We start from the raw sequence: 19,262 nt of genomic DNA, 5'->3' as shown, positions 1-19,262 counted from the left end.
GGTATCGTGCGGCGATAGAACGTGCAATTATGCAGTGCGAATCGTTATCACTGTGCTTTGGTGCTCCACACTAATGTAACTACATCTAAAAATAATAACATATAGCTTTCTTTTAATCGAATTATTAAACGTTCGTTCTCCCATACACTCGTATTGTAACAGCTCGTTAATAACATATTATTGCTATATTTAGATCCTTACCTTGAAAATCATCCAGCCACTTTGGTTGATGATAATGCTCAGTTGCCAACACGCCAGTATTAAGAAATACCAGAACAATTATTAACCAATAGAATGCTTGAGATTTTACAGCTTTTCGACAAGCCCGCCTCATTTTACGATTTAGTCGGTCCCATGCTCGCAATCGTCGATCATACCACGAGTTCGAAGGTTGCTGCACACTGTCCATTGTTGCATCCGGATTGTCGTTTGCAGAGTCAAATGGTGATCCATCGGCCCTGGTTTCACTCAGATTTGCAATATTTGCATTGATGCTGTTTATTTTACTATCTTGGATTTTCCCCGGTAATGGAGGATCCTGGTACGTATCTATATCTTCTGCTTGCGTGATCCAATCCAAGTATCCCTTCAAATCTTCTTCGATACGCTGTTTTTCGCGGAGCTTCTGAAAATCTCCACGAGACTTTGCTTTCGTGCGCTCCTTTGAAAATTCTCCACTAAGAACACCAAGAATTAAATTCATGACGAAAAACGCTCCTAAAATTACCATCGATACGAAGTAAATCCACTGCCAATTGCTTCCCATCGCGTCTTCAATCTAAAGGCCGTCAGTGAATAAAATGAAACAATAAACAATACAAGCTACATTATTAAAAAAGGATATGCATAATATAAAGGAAAATAATAGTAACTTACTACATGTGCGTCAACATATTATTATATATATTATAGTATTCAACAGTCTTATTTATTTTATGATTAACGTGACTTACGTAATACAACATGTCTGTCCATCCCTCTAAAGTGATGCACTGAAATACAGTCAGCATTGATAAGCCAAAGTTGTCAAAATTGGTAATGCCAGCATTGGGACCTTCCCAGTAGTAACGACAGACGTATTGAGATCCAATCGAGGTACACTGATAGCCCCCCTCACCGCATGGTGTAGGATTTTCCATCATATCTCCTAGCAACGGTAGAAGTAAAATAAATATGTATTCATTTCCTATTCACATTTGCAAACATTAAGTTACCTGTAACGTTGTGGAAGCACGTCTTATGCATTTTTCCGGAAAAAAGTTCCAATCCAATAATAGCGTAAATTATTATTACGAACAGTACCAACAGAGCAATGTGCAGCAACGGAACCATGGCACGTAAAATAGAATTAAGCACCACTTGTAGGCCTTTTCAGAAAGAAATATTTTAGAATGAATAGAAATATTTAGAATTCAAATCAAGAAAAGATGAAAAAACATTTAAAATGCATACTGGGTTTCACACGAAGCGCAAATCGGAGCTACAAATGTCAACTCGTTTACGTTATCGTTACAAAGCGTTTGCTAACGGTTGTTACGTGTCCGCTGATGCATAAACGTTTTGACATAAGCGCAAACAATTTTGCATTTATCTGAAACTAGCAGACCCGGCGAACTTTGTTCCGCCCCAAAGGTAATGGCCCACGGTGATAGAGCAGTTGGTAACGCTCGTCGCATTTGTCGCAACGAACGTTTATTGGTCCAATGCGAACGCTGTTATGCTCGCCGTACTTAACTTTGCAATCATATCGAAACGCCGCTGGATACAAATCAGCTTCTTCTTCGGGTACAACCGCTGAGCGGACATTTAAATCAGCATCTTGTTGAAAATTTTCTACTTGTTTATTTCTATTTTACGCTCGCCGATTTCGCGCTGCCAACCGAGCCGTTTCACGGGCAATTGTATGTTCTTCTTCAGTCATTGTATTCGCAATGTTTCGCATCCTTCTTGCACTACTGCTTTGTTGAGAAAGATTCGACCGTCTTGGTCGCGGCATTCTTAAGGAGGTGTAAGATGCTTTTTATTCACTGTCCGTTATTAGGATACTACGCTGAGTTCGCGGATCGTTTCAATAGTTATATTTGACAGTTATAAAAATGACGGCTAAGTAACCATCAAAAGTTTCGCGAGAATGAGTGAACTGAAAACTCGCTTAACTTTGCTCGTAGTGAAAGGCCTTTCTCGAGAAGGGAAAAACCATAGCCCCCCTATCCTCTTTCACGCGTCCGTTAGAAAGGGGTGGGGGTTATTTTTACTTGGGGAGGAGACGCTGCATTAGCGAGAAAGAGAAGCCCACAGTTGTTTGCTGTTGCGCGCTCTCTGTCTCGTCTCTGTATGAAGAAAAACCATAGTGCACATTCATTGTGACGGAATATAAATATAAAAAGTATCCTTCACAGGTATTACGGTATTATTCACAGTAAAAATTGAATAAAGATGATCTAAGAGGTGAAAAATTCTAGGAATTTGATTATTACAATAGAAAGCTACCTGGCCTAAAAGTACCTGGCCAATGAACTAGGTAAATCTTCGTATAGGGCAAATTTTAATGAATTTACACGGTTTACATTTTTGCTAATATCAAAAGTCAATATTATATTTCAAAATTAGTCAGTATCTCGCGTATCCGCCGTTGGTTTGAAGCACTTCATGCATTTTCCATGCAGTGAATCGACCAAATCCTGACAAGTTTTTGCTGGAATGGAATACCATTCCTGCTTCACTTTTTGCTACAATGCATCTTGAAAAATATTGTCCAGATAACTTTTGTTTCAAAGTATTCCACAAGTTTTCAATATGGTTTAAGGTAAGAGACTAACTTGGCCAAGGAAAATTGATATATACTGGAGAGCATTCATGGTGCTGTGTTCTCTAAAATGGGGACCTATACCATATCATGAAAAATATCGCCCAATCATGATACTTCCACCTAAGTGTCCTAATTTTTTTTTGTTAACGTAGGATCAAATTATTTGCCAGCAGGTCGTCGAACATTCCACTGAGAGTCTGCTCGAAACAAATATATTTTGGTTTCTTCGCTCCACAAAATAGTGGCACTTTTCTTGCAATTAGCTCTAGTAGATTAGCTTCTTGCACCCACCTATGGAGAGGTTTTGGGCTAATAATGTTATTTAGTTTTGAGCAAATCGTTGTGGACTAACCAAACGGATCCGCTTTGGCCAAAAGTGATATGCGATGATCTGTCGTTGGCTTGGTTTTTCTTGCCTCGCCTTTCCTTTGTTTTTTTTCCACAACAAAGCATTTCTTACAAAATTTACTGATTTTCCTAGTACTTTGGCGATGCTTTCGTACGTCCCGCCTTCGTTTAGCATATTCTTCAGAATCTTTCTTTGCTCTGGGTTTCAATGACTGCTTCTGCCTATTCCGGATGTTCTACCTGGAAACAACGATTTTTTTTAGATTCACAATTGAAAATTGATTGCAGCAAGAACAAATAAATCTATTGCTTACAAGAATCCGGATGAAATTGTAGCGTATACAACGAATTACCTATTTTATTGACCAGGCCATATCAGACTGCTGTCGAAATAAGTGGTAACACACCTGTCACTTTTGACGTGAATATCACCAACATTACAAAAAAATAACGTAAACTAGTGTATCTAAGTAAGGTAACAGTTTGGTGATCATTGCTTTAGTAGTGGCTCGACTACAGTTCAAATTGTATCAGCTTCATACTATCAAGAGACGAATGTTAGGCCATTACGGCTCAAAGTCTCTATAATAGAAAAGAAAAAAAAAGCTTCATACTGGGCGGCCACACGAAGCGTAAAAACTAACGTAAAATTAATTTTTAATGCCAAACTGTTTACGCCTCGGCCTGTGTTAAAACATATACGTTTTGACAGAAGCGCAGCAGTTTGTCATTAATCTGTAATGTCAAAAACATTACGTTACGCACCACTTTTTATTTTCCGACCGTGTCACAATGAAGTAACAATTTGTTTTTCATACTGAGACGAGACAGACAGAGCGCACAACAGCAAAAAAATGTTGGCTTCTCTTTCTCGCTAATGCAGCGTTCCCTACGCACAAGCAAAAACCCCCCTCCCATGTCACTACGAGCAAAAGTTGCCCAGTGAACAATTTTGAGAGCCCGAGCTACCCCTCTGCCTGCGACGCGGCGGAGGAAGGCTGAGACGAGTGAGATCGAACGCTCCTCTGCCTGCGACGAGGCCGGGGGAGGGCGATCTCGCAGCGCACGAAGTGAGCATGAGGCGCGTTAGGTGGGTTGCCGGGGAAAGAGCGTAAGAAATCCCCGTGAGTTTGAATTACCTGGAGAGGAAAGGCACTATGGCCGAGAGGCGATGCGTACGTGGTGCAGGTGGAAGACGAACGGAGGAGAGAAAGCAAAAGGAATAGGAAAAACAGAGATAGCGAGATCGGGGCAAAGTCCCGAAGTTCCGAGGGTCCGACAGTTTGTCTTTAACTTTTGTTCTGGACTTAGGCGAATCTGGACGAAACCTCGGCCTCTGTTTTTTCTAAGTGCCAGGGGCAAAGTACCAAGTGCTAGTGCTTCTCTTTCGAACATGTATGTTCCTGATAGAAATAATCCAGGTAAGTTTAGTGGACAGTATTCAGTAACAGTAACATAATGTTGAAAACTTTTCACTTCGCTCGTTTCAGTCGTCTCGTCACGTTTGTGGAGAAGGTAAGATAAAATTACAGGAATCTTCAGGAATCTAACACAAATTTACTTTCTTATCTTCCTTTGTACGCGCGCGAAACGATTTACGCATCGAATTTCGAAAACAACACCCTCCTGGAGCCACTGGCAATGTGTACGACGGATTGCACTACCCACCACCAACGCAGACAGGAATGCACGAATAGGTAGGGAAGCGTGAATCGGTGAGCGAGCGAAAGAGACAAAAAGAGAGCGAACAATAAACCGATCCAGAAACCGAAACCCGAAGCATTTTTATTATTATTTTTATTGTTTTGCTATTGGTTAATGGATAAAGTGTACTTTTAAGTGAATTGCAATATTTTCTACAAAATACAAAGTGCTCGTTCAGAATTGTGCTTGTAGAATTATATAAAAACTAGCAGGTCCCGGCGAGCTTCGCCACGCCTCATTTCGTTTTCATTTCACGACTATCCGGCGTTTCAGAAGATCGGACTTCCAGATGACGGCCCGATCGGCTTCCCTTTCCCCCTTCCGTTATTCCTTTGTTTCGAACGATCGGCTTCTCATTTCATTTCCCGTTACTCATCCTTTTCAGACAATCGCGATTCCCGGTGACGTAGATGATCGGCTTCCCGTTGGATACATGTCAAAACTCGCACCAGCTTAATTTGGCTCAAATTGCTTGAAAACTATCGGAGTTTACCTGAAATGAGCTTAGATTTTGTATGGGAGCCCACCTTTGTAAAGAGGGGAGGGGTTTCAAACATTCACCAGAACATTTCCCTACCCCTAAAACCCCCGCCTATCGAATTTGGTTCGATTTGTTCGAAAACGTTGGAATGGGACGTTACGTATGAGACGTTACGTATGGGTGACGTTACGTTACGTTTGTATGGGAGCCCACCCTTCCCGGAGGTGTGGGAGAGTCAAACTTTCCTATTCACAATCCGGGGTCACAAAACTACTCTGTGCAAAATTTCAAGCCGATTGGGTCAGTAGTTTGGGAGAAAAAGCGGTACAGACAGACAGACAAACAACCATTTTTATACATATAGAAGATAACAAAATACTAACTCGGTACTCCGGAAACCAATCGTAGGGGTCGTAGCACACGAAATGCTCTTAGAGCTTTCACGTCAAAGCCATCCTTCATGATACTGGATAAAGTTGTACTGATCATGCTGCATTTGATAAAAAAACTTATTAGTCGTTATATTTGTTCGTTACGATTGTTTCTATTGGTGATTTTTTTATGTGATCATACTTGAAAACTGATGATTAAGAGACCATACTTTCAATAATTACGATAGAGTTAAGTCGGGGAGAAAGTAAACCATTAATTTTGCGTGAAATACAAACATTTAATTACCATATTTCGGGGGTCAAATATGCCCCGTTTCGTTGTTGTCATTTGGAAGGTAACTTCATAATGACACTAAGTAATTGCGACGATAAGTAATGGTACTTATCAACCTAAACAATTTAGTGATGGATTTTCACAATCTTCTTTGGACCTCAATTTCTTAAGACTAAGGACGAACGAATGACGGATACGAATATTCGATTTTCGATTTTTTTTCATGGCGTTACTAGGGTGTTCAGTAAGTTCGTATGGTTGGATAAAAAAACACATGTTTATGCTTTGAAATACACTTTATTATTCATTATGGCCTTCCTGAACATCAATACACTTGTTCCGAGGAGACTCCAATTTATAAATTCCATCCCTGAAGTGAGAAACTGGAAGGGCACTTCCGCTGCTGTTATATAACGTCATCATTTGATGAAAAACGCTTTTCACAGATGATGTTTTCGGGTATGAAAACAGATGGAAGTCGCTAGGGGCCAAATCTAATGAGTAATAATGGTGGATAATTCAACAACTCAAATTTTATGGATTTTTGCAAATTTTCAAATGCTCTTATGAGCGGGTGCATCGTTCCATTTTTAGCGAATTTGGCACCCATTTTGCATAGAGCTTTCTGAAACCCAATACTTCAGTCAAACTATTGGTTATACTGCTCAATGAGATGACTTGGGCTTGTACTAAATCTTTTTCAGTAATTCAACGATTTTTCAATACGATATCCTGTTTTTTATGATTTGAGGTGTTGTGTCTGTTTTTTGACGTTTTCGACGTGGATTGATTTGAAGGCTAGTACGGCCACGTTTTAACTAAGAAATACCCCTTTCAATGTACTAATTTAAGGCGAAACATCCTAATACACTTTTAACATAGGTTCATAAATTTCCTATACTTTTAAAAATTCCAAAAATTAAAAGTCAATCACTGCACGATACTTTTTTTTGGTTGTAAAAAACCTGTGACGAGTTGATACTAAATGACTTGTAAAAAAAAACTAAGTTACCGATTGAAAGAAAACTTCATATACGTTCAAAAGAAGAGTGTACCAACATAACAAATTAGCCTAGTGGTAACACCCTCTGTTATCGAGGCTACGATCTTATTGAACGCACTAGTATACTTTCAACATTCGTTACCAGGTCTAAAACTATAAAATCGGACTTTTTTCAAAGAAGTCAAATGTTTGTAACATTGAAATGAAAATTTCTATTTTATTCAAAGTATGTGCCAAAGTAAAGTATGTGAGTTGTTGCTAACAAATAGAACAGTCAATAACAAATATTTCCTGCAAGTTATGCGCGATTTGCCCGAAGCAATCCGTTTCAAACGCCCGGATTTGTGGGACACCAAAAATTGGCTGTCGCGCCACACATCGCGGTTTTTGCGCGAATGTTTGAACAAAACAGGACACCAATGATGCCACAGCCTCTGTATTCCATAAATCTGCCCCCAAGTGACTTTTCCTGTTTGCAAAACTCAAATTACCGTTTCGTGGTCAATTACTTTTGTAATTACTAGCAGACAAAAATAGCCGTTGAGCCAAAAAACGTATAAGCAAAACAGCTGTCAAAAAAATTGACTGATTAATAGGCGATTAATGGTTCAAAATAGCCGAACTTGTCACAATAAGTGAGTAATATAAGTAGCAATGTCCACACAAAAAACCAAAAATCTAGTATACGTAGTCCGTGGAAATTCAAATGTCGCTATACGTTTTGAACGGCCCTCGTATATTGTGGATGCATTATAACTTCCCACCTAAGCTCGCGGAATGTTCATACTTATGGTCACTATATACGTGTGTGACATTTCTTTGTCCTGATGGACCTCTTCTGTTGACAAATTCTGGCCATTTATGGTGAAACGCTAGCCTTAAGCGGTCCAGTTGTTGGCAGTAAAGATCGTAATTCAGCGTTCTGCGATAGGAAAGCTACTAAAAATGAATTATGTAAAAGTACCGAATTTTCGTTTTGTTAATAAACAATAAACCTACATTCTATTTCCCCAACTTAATGCTTTGTCATATGTCATATGATATTCGCAAGTGATATCAAGTTTTCCAGATATTTTTGATAAATCGAAGAGTTAACTTCAAGGATTATCTGAAGTGAGTGTTAGTAAATTATTAAAATTTTAATAATAATAGAGTTACAAGGTACAACTTATGAGGCACTGTTTGAGGCTTCTGTTTGAAAAGATGGTGCTGCTTGCCTAGTACGGAATCCATGCTATTAGGAGTTTGAATTATTTATTGCAATTTTTATTCGATATTCATAACCTAACTACAACAACAGAACATATGACTACTTTAATAAAAGTATTGTCCGTCGTTAGTTACTACTTTCTCACATCTTTCAAGTAATTGACAGGTTTCGTGTCGATAGAACAAGCGATTCGATCAGAGACTCACTTTTCCATACTTCACTTCAATACTGCATTCTGGTCATATTATGGCCAAAGCCTGCTTCAAACACATTAATTGTTGTCGATGGCCATCCATCAATAATTTCATTAAGTTTTCAAAGTTCATACTACACCACACCTTGTATCGGCAACTCCAAACATTTTTCGTAGGCAACTCCTAACAAGAGCCTAACAGGCTAACTTTGCTCCATGACAAAGCGCCTGGAAACAAATCAAAACTGGTTCAGGATACAATGAAAACTATTGGCTGCGGGACGCCTCCCCGCCTCGGATGAAGATGTGTTTATCTTTGGATAATATATAGCACTCAATGTGTCATATTCAACAGACTTGACTCTCTATTTTACTATCTCACTTTTCCATGATTGGTCATATACATTAAGTCCTCCAAATTGTTAATACTTTAACGAACATGCAAAACAAATGACATGATTAATAAACTTGCTCATAAAAACACTAATCAATAAAATATTCATAAACAACATGTAAGATAGTAAAACTGAGTCCATGATTTGCTTACTAAATGGGTCCTAAATGGCCATTATTATTTACCTGCCTAAACTAAATTTTACTAACCTACCGGCAGTACCTAAAAAAAACTATCGAATGGTAGTATTCAAATGATTAATGGTGGCACTATTTTTGATGAATGTAGAAGGCTTTGATACTTGTACCTCTTGTTAATACGACTTAAATCTACAAACCTACTAGGAAGTAAAGAAATTGTTGATTATTTCTTTATGTTCTTGATATTTTGTTAAATTTTGTATAATATTGAAATCAATTAGTCATGCCTATTTTTTTTTAATATTTAGTTTTCCTTACCCAATTAGAACGATTGTAAAGTCCAGCATATTCCATCTGCTTCGAAGATATGCGCCAGGATGCATAATAAATCCATATGCGATTAATTTCATCACGCATTCGAGAGTAAAAATTATCAAAAAAACATGTTCTACTTTTTCTAGTAGTGCATTTGTAGCGTTAGAGTCACCGTTGGGAAAAGGTGTGTAGGTCGCAAGAGCGACACAGTTGGCGAATATTGTCAATAAAATAAGGTACTCAAAAGCCCTACAAATCGAAAAAAAAAACAAAAAAAGATTGCATTATTATTAAATATACAAAAAAACATTGTTTTTTTCAGATTGTTATTAGGTGTAGCAATTAATTCATGTGGTTTCATTCGACATTTGTGACCTAACTACAACAAACGTTCGACTACCTTAATGAACGTATTGTCCGTCATTAGCTACTACTTTCTCCCGTCTTTAGGCAGTTCCTCGATTCCATGTCGATGGAACTTCTTATTTTTATCAGCGATCTACTCAGAGACTTACTCAGAGTTATTAATGTATCGGAAAAAATGCTAGTCCGAAAGAACAACATCTGTTGAATACAGCGGCGGGGTTTATAGTTCCCATCCGAAATTTTCGTGATAGGTTTTGACCAGTTTTGCGATGGTGGAGCGTTGTCATGTTGAAAAAACTACTTATTATGTTTTTTTTGTCCAATTCTCATCGTTTTATGCTTGCTTCAAATGTATTCATTGTTGTTGATGGGGTTGTTCTTCAATATTTTCATCAGGTTTTAAAAGCTCAAAGTACACCACGTCTTTCATATCCCACCATATGCACATCATAATTGTTGCATTTGACCTTCGCTTTGGGCCCTTGTCGACAATCCATAGTCGCAGACTCCGCAGAGACAGGGCTCAGTTCATCTCAAACTAAAGTCACTTCATTTGTGAGCCCTTGCCGACGAACCATAGTCGCCGACTCCCTCAGAGTAAGGGTTTACTTTTACTTCCAACTTCCCTGCCAGTGGAAGTCCTTCGGAAAGGGCAGGGTTTGCATTGCCCAGGTACCATGGGGGACGAAATAGGCACTAGGTTTGAGAATTAAATTCAGTCTTAAATTTAAATTTAAATTAAGGTAGTATCGTAGAAAGAGGTTAATGTTTAGCTGCTGACCAACGCCTCTATAATACAAAATCCAATCCAATCATAGCCGTTGCAAAGTGAAAATTTCGCTTTGTTTGCGATGGACCTGGTTCACCAGGCTGTATTCAGGCCTTTTTGCGTTTAGGATTTATGTAATAACTCCCCTTTTCATCACCAGTGACGATTCGATACAAGAATCCCTTTTTTCTGCCGTGCAAGCAGTAATGAAAAAGTACTTCCCGCAAAAAAACTTCACCAGGAACAAAACTTGACATGTTCTAATGCTTAAAACAGGTGTTGTTAAGACTTATAAAACCTATACTGCGTTACATGCGTAATGACAGTAGCTATCAAACACATATTTCATTTAAAAAAAATGTGACATTTAGTGAGTAATGCGATCTGCAGTAAAACCACTCGAGTTAATTGCTACACCCACATTTACAGGGAGACGATATGATTACGAAAAGATTGCAAATCGATTGAACTGAAACAAATATAAAATCATGAAAAACATATTACAATAATAAAATCAATCGCTACAAACATATTCAAGCATCTGTATGTTTATATGCCAATCGGAAAAATGTTCACAGTTTTAACAGCAGAACTCGGCTTCCACAGAACTTCCAATCACATGTTTATCTGTCGTACACTGATCACTATCTTAAAGTACTTTACCGTCGCTCTGGGACTTCGTAGGGACTCTTCTTGACCTCCTATAAAGAGGATGTGAATTTCGCTTGATCGTGGGATAGTTATACACTCTATACAGATTATTCCAAAACCCGGTCGGCTTGGACCAGGTTCGTTAGCAAAATTAAGCTCTGCCGAAGAAGCCTTGATGGTTTCTTTAAACGAAGTACGGAACGTCGTGTTCTTACACATGACGGCTGCGTTCATTTGCCGCACGAGTAGCAGGCTCCATCTGCTTTATTATTGGACATATTCTCGAATATGTTGAAACATCTTGGTACTACGAAGTTGGTGTTAATCACTTCGCTTACGATATGCATTAATCAACAACTCTAATTCAAATACATATGACGATCACGTAGGGGTCACACATTTTTTACTTTTTTTAAATGATCGTAGTACTGAGATGAAAAGCAGCTCCAATTCGCAACTTTCTTTAGTCAACTGCAGCTACCAAGTGACTAATTATGATGATATTTACATCTAAAAACACACATTTCAAAATGTAAAACGCTATAGGATGCTTAAACTATGTTGCATCGTAACAAACACCATAGTTTCACTCGGCTAGTACAAATAACATCCTAAGTAGTAATATCACATACTTCCACTCAACCACTTTGATGCACAGCTTTCGCAGAGGATTTTTTAATGTGAGACAGTAAAACACACGTGGTGGTCGATCCGGCATTACTTTTCCTGGTCGTCTTTGAGGTCGCTTAAGCTGATTGTTTGCTCCGGCACCATCATTCGGCAACTGATCGTCGGCACTCAGGCCAACATTCGGAAACATTTGCGTTGCTGCACCTTCACCTGTTGTTAAGGCCATTTTCATGTAGCTTTGATTTAAACTGCCTCCGGTTTTTTCACTCAAAATTTCAGTTTTTGTGCATATCTAATGTTTGTGTCTTCCAGCTGGAATATCGCACAGTTCGTTCCTTAGTGGAAAAAACAATTATCGATGTTGCGAGTCGCCACAGCACAGATTGTTCACTATAATGTTATTATTATGAACGATATTTCGCGAATAGTAATGTCAAGGTTACAGTCTACCGCACACGACGAAAAACAACATGAAACTGAACAGTGAAATTACGGCAAACTAAGATTGCTTTCGAAATCTCATTTCATTGCACTGTTCTATTTACAAGACAGGTGTAGTGATTGTTCGTGTTTGTGAACAACGGGAGAGAAATTAATTTTACAAGTGGCAAAAAAAAGATAGAAAGTCCAACAATAGTCAGAATTGATTTGGTAACTTGGTATTCTTTCTATGTTGATTTATATTCAATTTAGTTTTGTAAAGAGAATATAACATGCACAGTAAACAAAGTGATTTTGATAGTCCCATATTGCAATTCCTTCATAAAATTTTTTTTTTATTTATATACATCAAACATTTACATGATTTTCTTTCGATTCTTTGATTCCTTTGTTTGTTTGTCCATAGTGCCCATGGTGTATGGTTAAGTACCGACGGATGGCAGTATTGGTGTAAAGTATTCTGTGCTATTTTTGACTAACGTTATGTGACGCAATACTACGATGTCGTCTTTCACAATTAAAATGGTTATTTTTAAACTAATGCTGAACTCTCATCATTAAAATGTAGGTGGACATCAAATTCTCCTCCATTTTTACGTTCGATATCAATTGATCTTTTACAAAAACTAAATATGCAAAATATAATTTTGTTCATACTCTTATTAATCATAACTTATTGAGACATTCTATTCACAGGTAACATTGGAACATTTTATTTACAAAACTACACAATCCACAAGCCCTCCTGCAAATGAAGACTCAGCATAGCTCCACGCGTTTACTTGAAAGGCAATGAACGGCCTAAACGACAGGTGGGCGTGGACGAAGAATTGCAAACTTAAGAAAGAACAACTAAATTAGCCTATGGTCAGCAGTACGAAATAGCGAAAAGAAGTTTAGTTCGAGAACTAAAAAGATTTTATAAAATACAAGGATGAAACATTTACTATAGTTAATCTAAAATCAATCACAAACATTACATAAGACGTGTAAATCATAGTTTTGCTGTATTATGGTACTTCCTACAATCCTCTGCTGTTATTGTAGATCATGCTTTTTTAATTTTCCTGACTAATTCCGTCAAATACGGTGGCACTTTTTGAGTCACTCGATGTTTCACTAATGCTCACATGCTTTCGATAGAAGACAAGTCTGAGCTTTGTGCAGGATAGTCTAAAACATCTTGACTTCCAGGAATTGCATTACTATACTTTACTTTAGTATATACTATACTATACTAATACTTTAGCCTTGGATTGGGGCATTGTCCTGCTGTAGCATTCAATCCTCGTCAATGAACCGTTTTCCGACCTTGACTTCTCGATCTAGACTAACTTCCCAGTTCCATGTGCAAAAATGCATCCCCAGACCATAATTCCTTTGCCATTTTCGTTCATTGTTTATTTGGTTTACTTATAGGAAAAAGGTTCAGCTCTTCCGCGCCAAACGTAATGTCGACCATGAGTGTAGTTGAGTCTTAATCTTGACTAACCAGCCGAGAACACTTTTTCCCGGAGTGGAGAAGGTTTCAAAGCATTCCGTGAGTAAACACCCATTCTCTTTTTATGGTTGGCCTTGCTTACATGTGGACATTTTGGTAGCTAAGTGGACCGAGAGGAAGATGCTCAGCTTGATATTTGGCCCCGTACGCGATGTACCACGACCTCTCTTTTGTGCAGCGTGTGCGTCTCACTAGGCTCCAGTTGGCTGGTCATATCATGGCAATGGCGGACGACGAACCAGTCCGTAAAGTCCGCTTAGGCCGTCCAGAGGCACAAAGGGGGCAGTCGATTAGTTAATGATATTTTAAGGATTCTACGATCTTACCAGTTCAGAAACAGTGTGATGTCTTGTGAATTCTTCTTCGTGCGTTTCTCAATCTTAATTTTGCAATTTAAATATTACTAGGCTGTTCGATAAGTTCTTTACCACGATAAGAAAAACACATTTTTCTTATCGTGGGCCCAGAGGCAATGGGCCCCCGGAGATAGAGCAGTTAGTAACGCTCGTTGCTGTCAAACAGTCAGCCATGGTTTCGATTCCCTATACCGGCGTGCCAGGGAAATTGGCACGGGACCAAAAACCCCTCCCGTAAAAACAAACCGTTACAGAAAGCATCAGAGATGAACTTTGTGGTGCAGGCTAAGACCGCCCAGTGGTTTTTGTCTAATAAGAAGAAGAAGAAATATAATACGTAAGAATAATGATACAGGGTGTTTCATTAACGATGCTTTTTTTCATTTTGTTATAAAACAAAAACGGCTGAATATTTTTATTGTCAATAGCTGCTGGTATGTTCGTATAACGTAAATTTTGATTGTAGCTGTCACTCTATGGCACGTAGCGCCGTCCTATTCAAACCAAACGCCGTCCAAGTTATCAGCTTAAATTTCGCCGAAAAACCAATTAGCCAAAATCCGCACCAAAAAGTCGCTCGTTGTGGGTGCATTGGCTTCTCTTGCACGATCTGTGGGTTTTCTGAACCATAATACTGCTTATTATCATAGCCACATAAATGGAAATGATCTTCAATGAAATGTGCTTTTGACGAATTATTTGGCGACCTTGCACTTTGGAAATAAATTTCTCATGTTTCGCAATTTTCTGCAACCAGAATTATATTTTATACATAAATGTAATGAATGAACCTTTCAAACAAATGTTCAACCATTTAAAAATATTCAGCCGTTTATTTTTTAAAATCAAATGAAATCATACATCGTTAATGAAACACCCTGTAATAAGTTAATCTTCCACTATATTATTTTTTAATGTAAAAATAACTAAATAAAGATCTTGAATGTCGGATTAAACCTACGTTCTTTGACAATCGTTTCTACGGGACATTTGAATACGTTACATTTTTGACAATGAACGTTCATTGGCCCAATATCGGCGGATCCCGCGCTCACCCGAAATTGAGTGACCAATCTCGGCTTGTGCTCTTCTTCAGTCATTTTATTCGCAATGTTTCGCCTCCATTAGCAAGAAAGAGAAGCCGACAATTGTTTGCTGTTGCGCGCTCTGTCTGTCTCGTCTCAGTATGAAGAAAAAATAATGTGCACATTCATTGTCGTCTACAGAATAGTAAAGTTACACTTCGTTTTCCTTGCCGGTTATAATCTTCAAGGGGATCTGGGAAAGACGGCCAGAAATCTACCGGAGAACGACCGAGCAGGAAAATCGACGGCAATAATTTGGAATAAAAGTAATTTTGACTTAGTTGAATTGGAACGGAAAAACCTAGAGTTTAAGTCTTACTATAAGTATTACTATAACATGCTTTATTACATTCTCTATATCTTATTATCAAATTATCATATCAACTTATACTACATATTAGACTACATCACTATATTGACTACCTACTATGTTGACATATATCTAAATTCATTTTACTATATTAAATTAGACTCAACTAGATTTCAGATTGTTTTCGTTTCAATTCAATTCAAAAAATTTTAAAATAATTATCAATTCATAGATTATCATTTAAAAAACTACAAAATAGTAAAAGGACACTTCGATTTACTTGCCGCTTATAATCTTCAAGGGGATCTGGGAAGACGCCCAGAAATCTACCGGAGAACGACCGAGCAGTTAAGTCGAAGGGAATAAATTAGAACCAAAGAAATTTTGATTTAGTTGGATTGGAACGAAAAAACTGGATTTTAAGTAGTATTTAAAGTATTACTATATCACAATTTACCTTTTCACTTTTATATACCTTTATATACCATTATCATATTATCATAATAGATTATATTATATATTAGGTTATAATAATTATACTTATACTATATGAATTAAAAATAGAAAAGAATATATCATAGTTAGAAATAATTATAGCTAAGTTAGTATATAAAAGAGAAGAATGAGTTTACAACTCAAAATCTCTATAATACATGAAAAACAAAAACATTCATTGTGGTCGGAATATAAAGGTACCTCCTTACCAATTTTCAGCCAGATCGCTCCATTCATTCCAACAATCTGCGACTTTCTTTTATATACATAGAAGAAGAGATAGAAGAAGGTTTGGAGATAGAAGAAGGTTGATAGATATGCACCATATTTTGTGTGAAACACGAACTTAAGTGCTCGGGAGTATTCCAAATGTTGGTGGCTATGGCTTATCTGACTGTTCGTTAGGTGGATCGAAGCAATCGTTTATTTATGGTATAAAAAGTTTTCAGGTGCCAAGAAGTTCATAAAATACCGAAGAGCGTGTCGGCCGCCCGTGCTCACTATAAACACGAGGAATCATTGGGGAAATAAAGAAAATAGAGCTGGCCAGTCGTCAGATCTTTCACGCCCCTACCGAGGACAGAACCGTAGAAAAAAGTACTACTCGTAGGGCATTTTTCAAAAAGAACTGGACAGATGTCCCAGAAATGACCTAAACATCATTTGGAGGACTTCAATGCTAAAGTCGGTAGGAAGCCGGTGAACCGTCAATACACCAGCCTTCACAGTTTACTAGGTACAAGCAACGAAAATGGTTACAGATTGATCAATTTTGTATCCGCAAGGAACCTCCGGATTGGACGTACCAAATTTGTGCGAAAAGACATCTATAAAGCCTCGTGGGTGTCCACACGCTCAGCTCATAAGAATAGAGAAACAAGTTCACAAGAAAAAGAAACGATTGTACGAAGAACAAAAAAACGTGAACTTGAAGAAAACATACAGCGTTACGGACCCACAAGACAATTTTACAAAGCGGTAGCAGGTCACCGAAACAACTTCATCTGATCACCTGATGATCACCTGGTCATCTGCTGCGGCGACAAGGTTGGAAATCTGATCAGTAACCAGCCAAAGGTCCTCTCGCGATGGGACCAGCATTTTGATGAACTACTCAACGACCAATTTACTGAGCAGCCGGGAACTCCACTGCTGAATACAAATCTAACATAAATAACTAAGGAGATTCGCGCTATGGTACTAACAGCCAACAGGTAAACTATTACGCTCGCAACTCGTGTCGCGAAGGTTGAATCTGGTGTTGTATAGAAACCCTCGAAACTGACGAAACCCTCTTAGCCGCGTCCGAAAGGAAAATGCTAAGATTTGTATTTGGTTTCATATGTGAGGAGGTACAATGGAGGAACCGCTACAACAGCGAACTGTGCGCAATGTACAACGACCTAACCGTCGTACATCCCCCCTATTATGAAATTCGAATCGAGAACTCGAACGATCGAGTGAACACAGTAACAGAGAAAGCAGAATACAGCAAGAGAGAAGGCAAAAAGAGAAAGCTATAGCAAAATGAACTCAAATGACCGTTCGAGTTCTCGATTCGAGTTTCATAATAGGGGGGATCGTGTACGCCTCGCCACTGGTCTAAGAGGTTACAATAGTAATCATCATTTATGGTTTTCAGAATTGCAACAAGTAATCCACAAACCAAATTCCTTTTGCATCCCTAAAAATTTATGCTAACACCTTTTTGCTAATTTCTAGATACGAACCAGGTTCACATCACTCTTTAGTCACTTTTTTCGACTCAACGCCTTCTGATAATGAACCGCAAAACTTATTGAACACCCCAGTGTTGCGAACGCAACTAGACCAAGAAACTGAAGAAGTTAATGTTAATGAACTTCGCTGACGTTAATGAACTTCGCTCGAATGGGGGAAGTTAGGAAATTCGTTTATTCAGGTTCGGAATTTTTCAGATTGAGTCTCCTTTTTTTCTTTGGGAGCCTTCGGAGTCGGTTTGCCTTTTACGTCAATTTGAGTAACTTCCTTTGCGCGCCTTTGAAGACGAACCATAGTCGCCGACTCGTTTGGAGTCGAGGCTCTTGTTACTTCGGTCAGTTTTGGGGTATAAATGGGTAGTTTGGGTTGTGAGCCATCACCGACAACCCATATGTTGTTTTAGTATGTAAAAAGAGAGGATTTTTTTTATAAAATGTTTATTCGTAGTATATATATAGGACTTACTGTGGGGCTACATCAAGCGTAACGTAATGATTTTGACATTAACGATTAATGCCAAACTGCTGCGGCGCTGTCAAAACGTTTACGGTTCGCGCGAGGCGTAAACCCGAGCGTAATTATTTTTTTCATACGCTTTGCTTACAAACAGAGAATAATTTATGTTTTTATTTGCTGGTATACCAACAAAATCGGAAAAAACAGATAAAAAAATTCAGAAATCAATTAATTTCTCTTCTATTTCTATTTTCTTGGACCAAAAACACGAACGTAAACACGTTTCACGTTTCGTTTTTATATTTTTGCTGCCACACGACGCGTAAACGTTTTGACATTACAAATTAATTTTACGCTAGTTTTCACGCTTCGTGTAGCCCCCTAGTTACACTTTAACAACAATGAACATGTTTACAAAGAACATGAGAGGACTTCTACATCGATAGCAGCATCTTTGTTTCCAATTATGTGGATGATGTAGTTTGAAAAAACACTAAGGATTGCGACTCGTGAACTTGCTGTGATTCGATTCAGAGTAGGACAGTGAAGATCTTCAAAGCAAAGGTTTGAACCTGGAGCAAATTAAGAGACCCTCCGCATCAGGTATTCCCACGCTACAGACACACGGAGGCATGTTGTGAATTTGTGCTCCAGGGTCTCAACTGCGGGACAGTGTGGGCAGGTCGGGGTGTTGGCTCTTCCAGTCCGAAAGAGGTGGTCGGCATTTAGAATTTTTTTTATTTACCAGCATGTAAAGAAAGTATCTCTGGTTAGATGAGAGCTGTCTCGAGCTGCTGTTTCTCCACACTCTCCGCCATAGTATTTGTGGGGAGGCTTCGACCACCCTTGATGTGATGATGGTGTTTCACGAAGGGTTGTTGGCACATATGCCAGGTGTTCTATAACCCTTCGGAAGCACGGATAGGTTGACGGGATACTTTTTACGTTTGGTGGGTTTCCAGCGTTGGTGATGTGTTCCGAGCCGATTACCAGACAACGTTGCTCCGAGAGATATCGGTTTGTCAGTAGACCCTGCGCGTTGACGAACGGAATATGTAGATTCATTCCACCTCGATTCTGGGGTAGCGCCAGTTGGTGAAGTGGTATTCGCATACTACCAGAGCCATTCCATAGTAGAGATCCAATGGTGTGAGAGAACTTCGCCACGTCGAGTTGTCGAGCGCTGCAAACGGTTGCAA

General features: G+C 38.6%; 1 protein-coding gene across 4 annotated transcripts in view; it reads right to left on the bottom strand.

Annotated features, from left to right (window-relative positions):
- The window catches only part of LOC131211207 (muscle calcium channel subunit alpha-1-like), a 35,610-nt gene extending 23,484 nt beyond the window's left edge, over positions 1-12,126 (bottom strand). For all 4 annotated transcript variants that reach the window (XM_058204601.1, XM_058204599.1, XM_058204600.1 and 1 more), the window contains exons 1-6: positions 11,682-12,126; positions 9,267-9,512; positions 5,726-5,832; positions 1,215-1,367; positions 954-1,147; positions 202-778 (exon numbers count right to left, since the gene is read on the bottom strand). In XM_058204601.1, the coding sequence (XP_058060584.1) occupies positions 202-778; positions 954-1,147; positions 1,215-1,367; positions 5,726-5,832; positions 9,267-9,512; positions 11,682-11,911 (1,507 nt within the window). In that variant the 5' untranslated portion in view covers positions 11,912-12,126. The remainder of the gene's footprint in view (positions 1-201; positions 779-953; positions 1,148-1,214; positions 1,368-5,725; positions 5,833-9,266; positions 9,513-11,681) is intronic.
- Between the last annotated feature and the right edge of the window lie 7,136 nt (positions 12,127-19,262).

Source organism: Anopheles bellator, chromosome 2, assembly GCF_943735745.2.
Source record: "Anopheles bellator chromosome 2, idAnoBellAS_SP24_06.2, whole genome shotgun sequence".
NCBI lineage: Eukaryota > Metazoa > Arthropoda > Insecta > Diptera > Culicidae > Anopheles > Anopheles bellator.
Note: the sequence above shows the minus strand (reverse complement) of the source record. Positions and strands in the feature narration are given on the sequence as shown.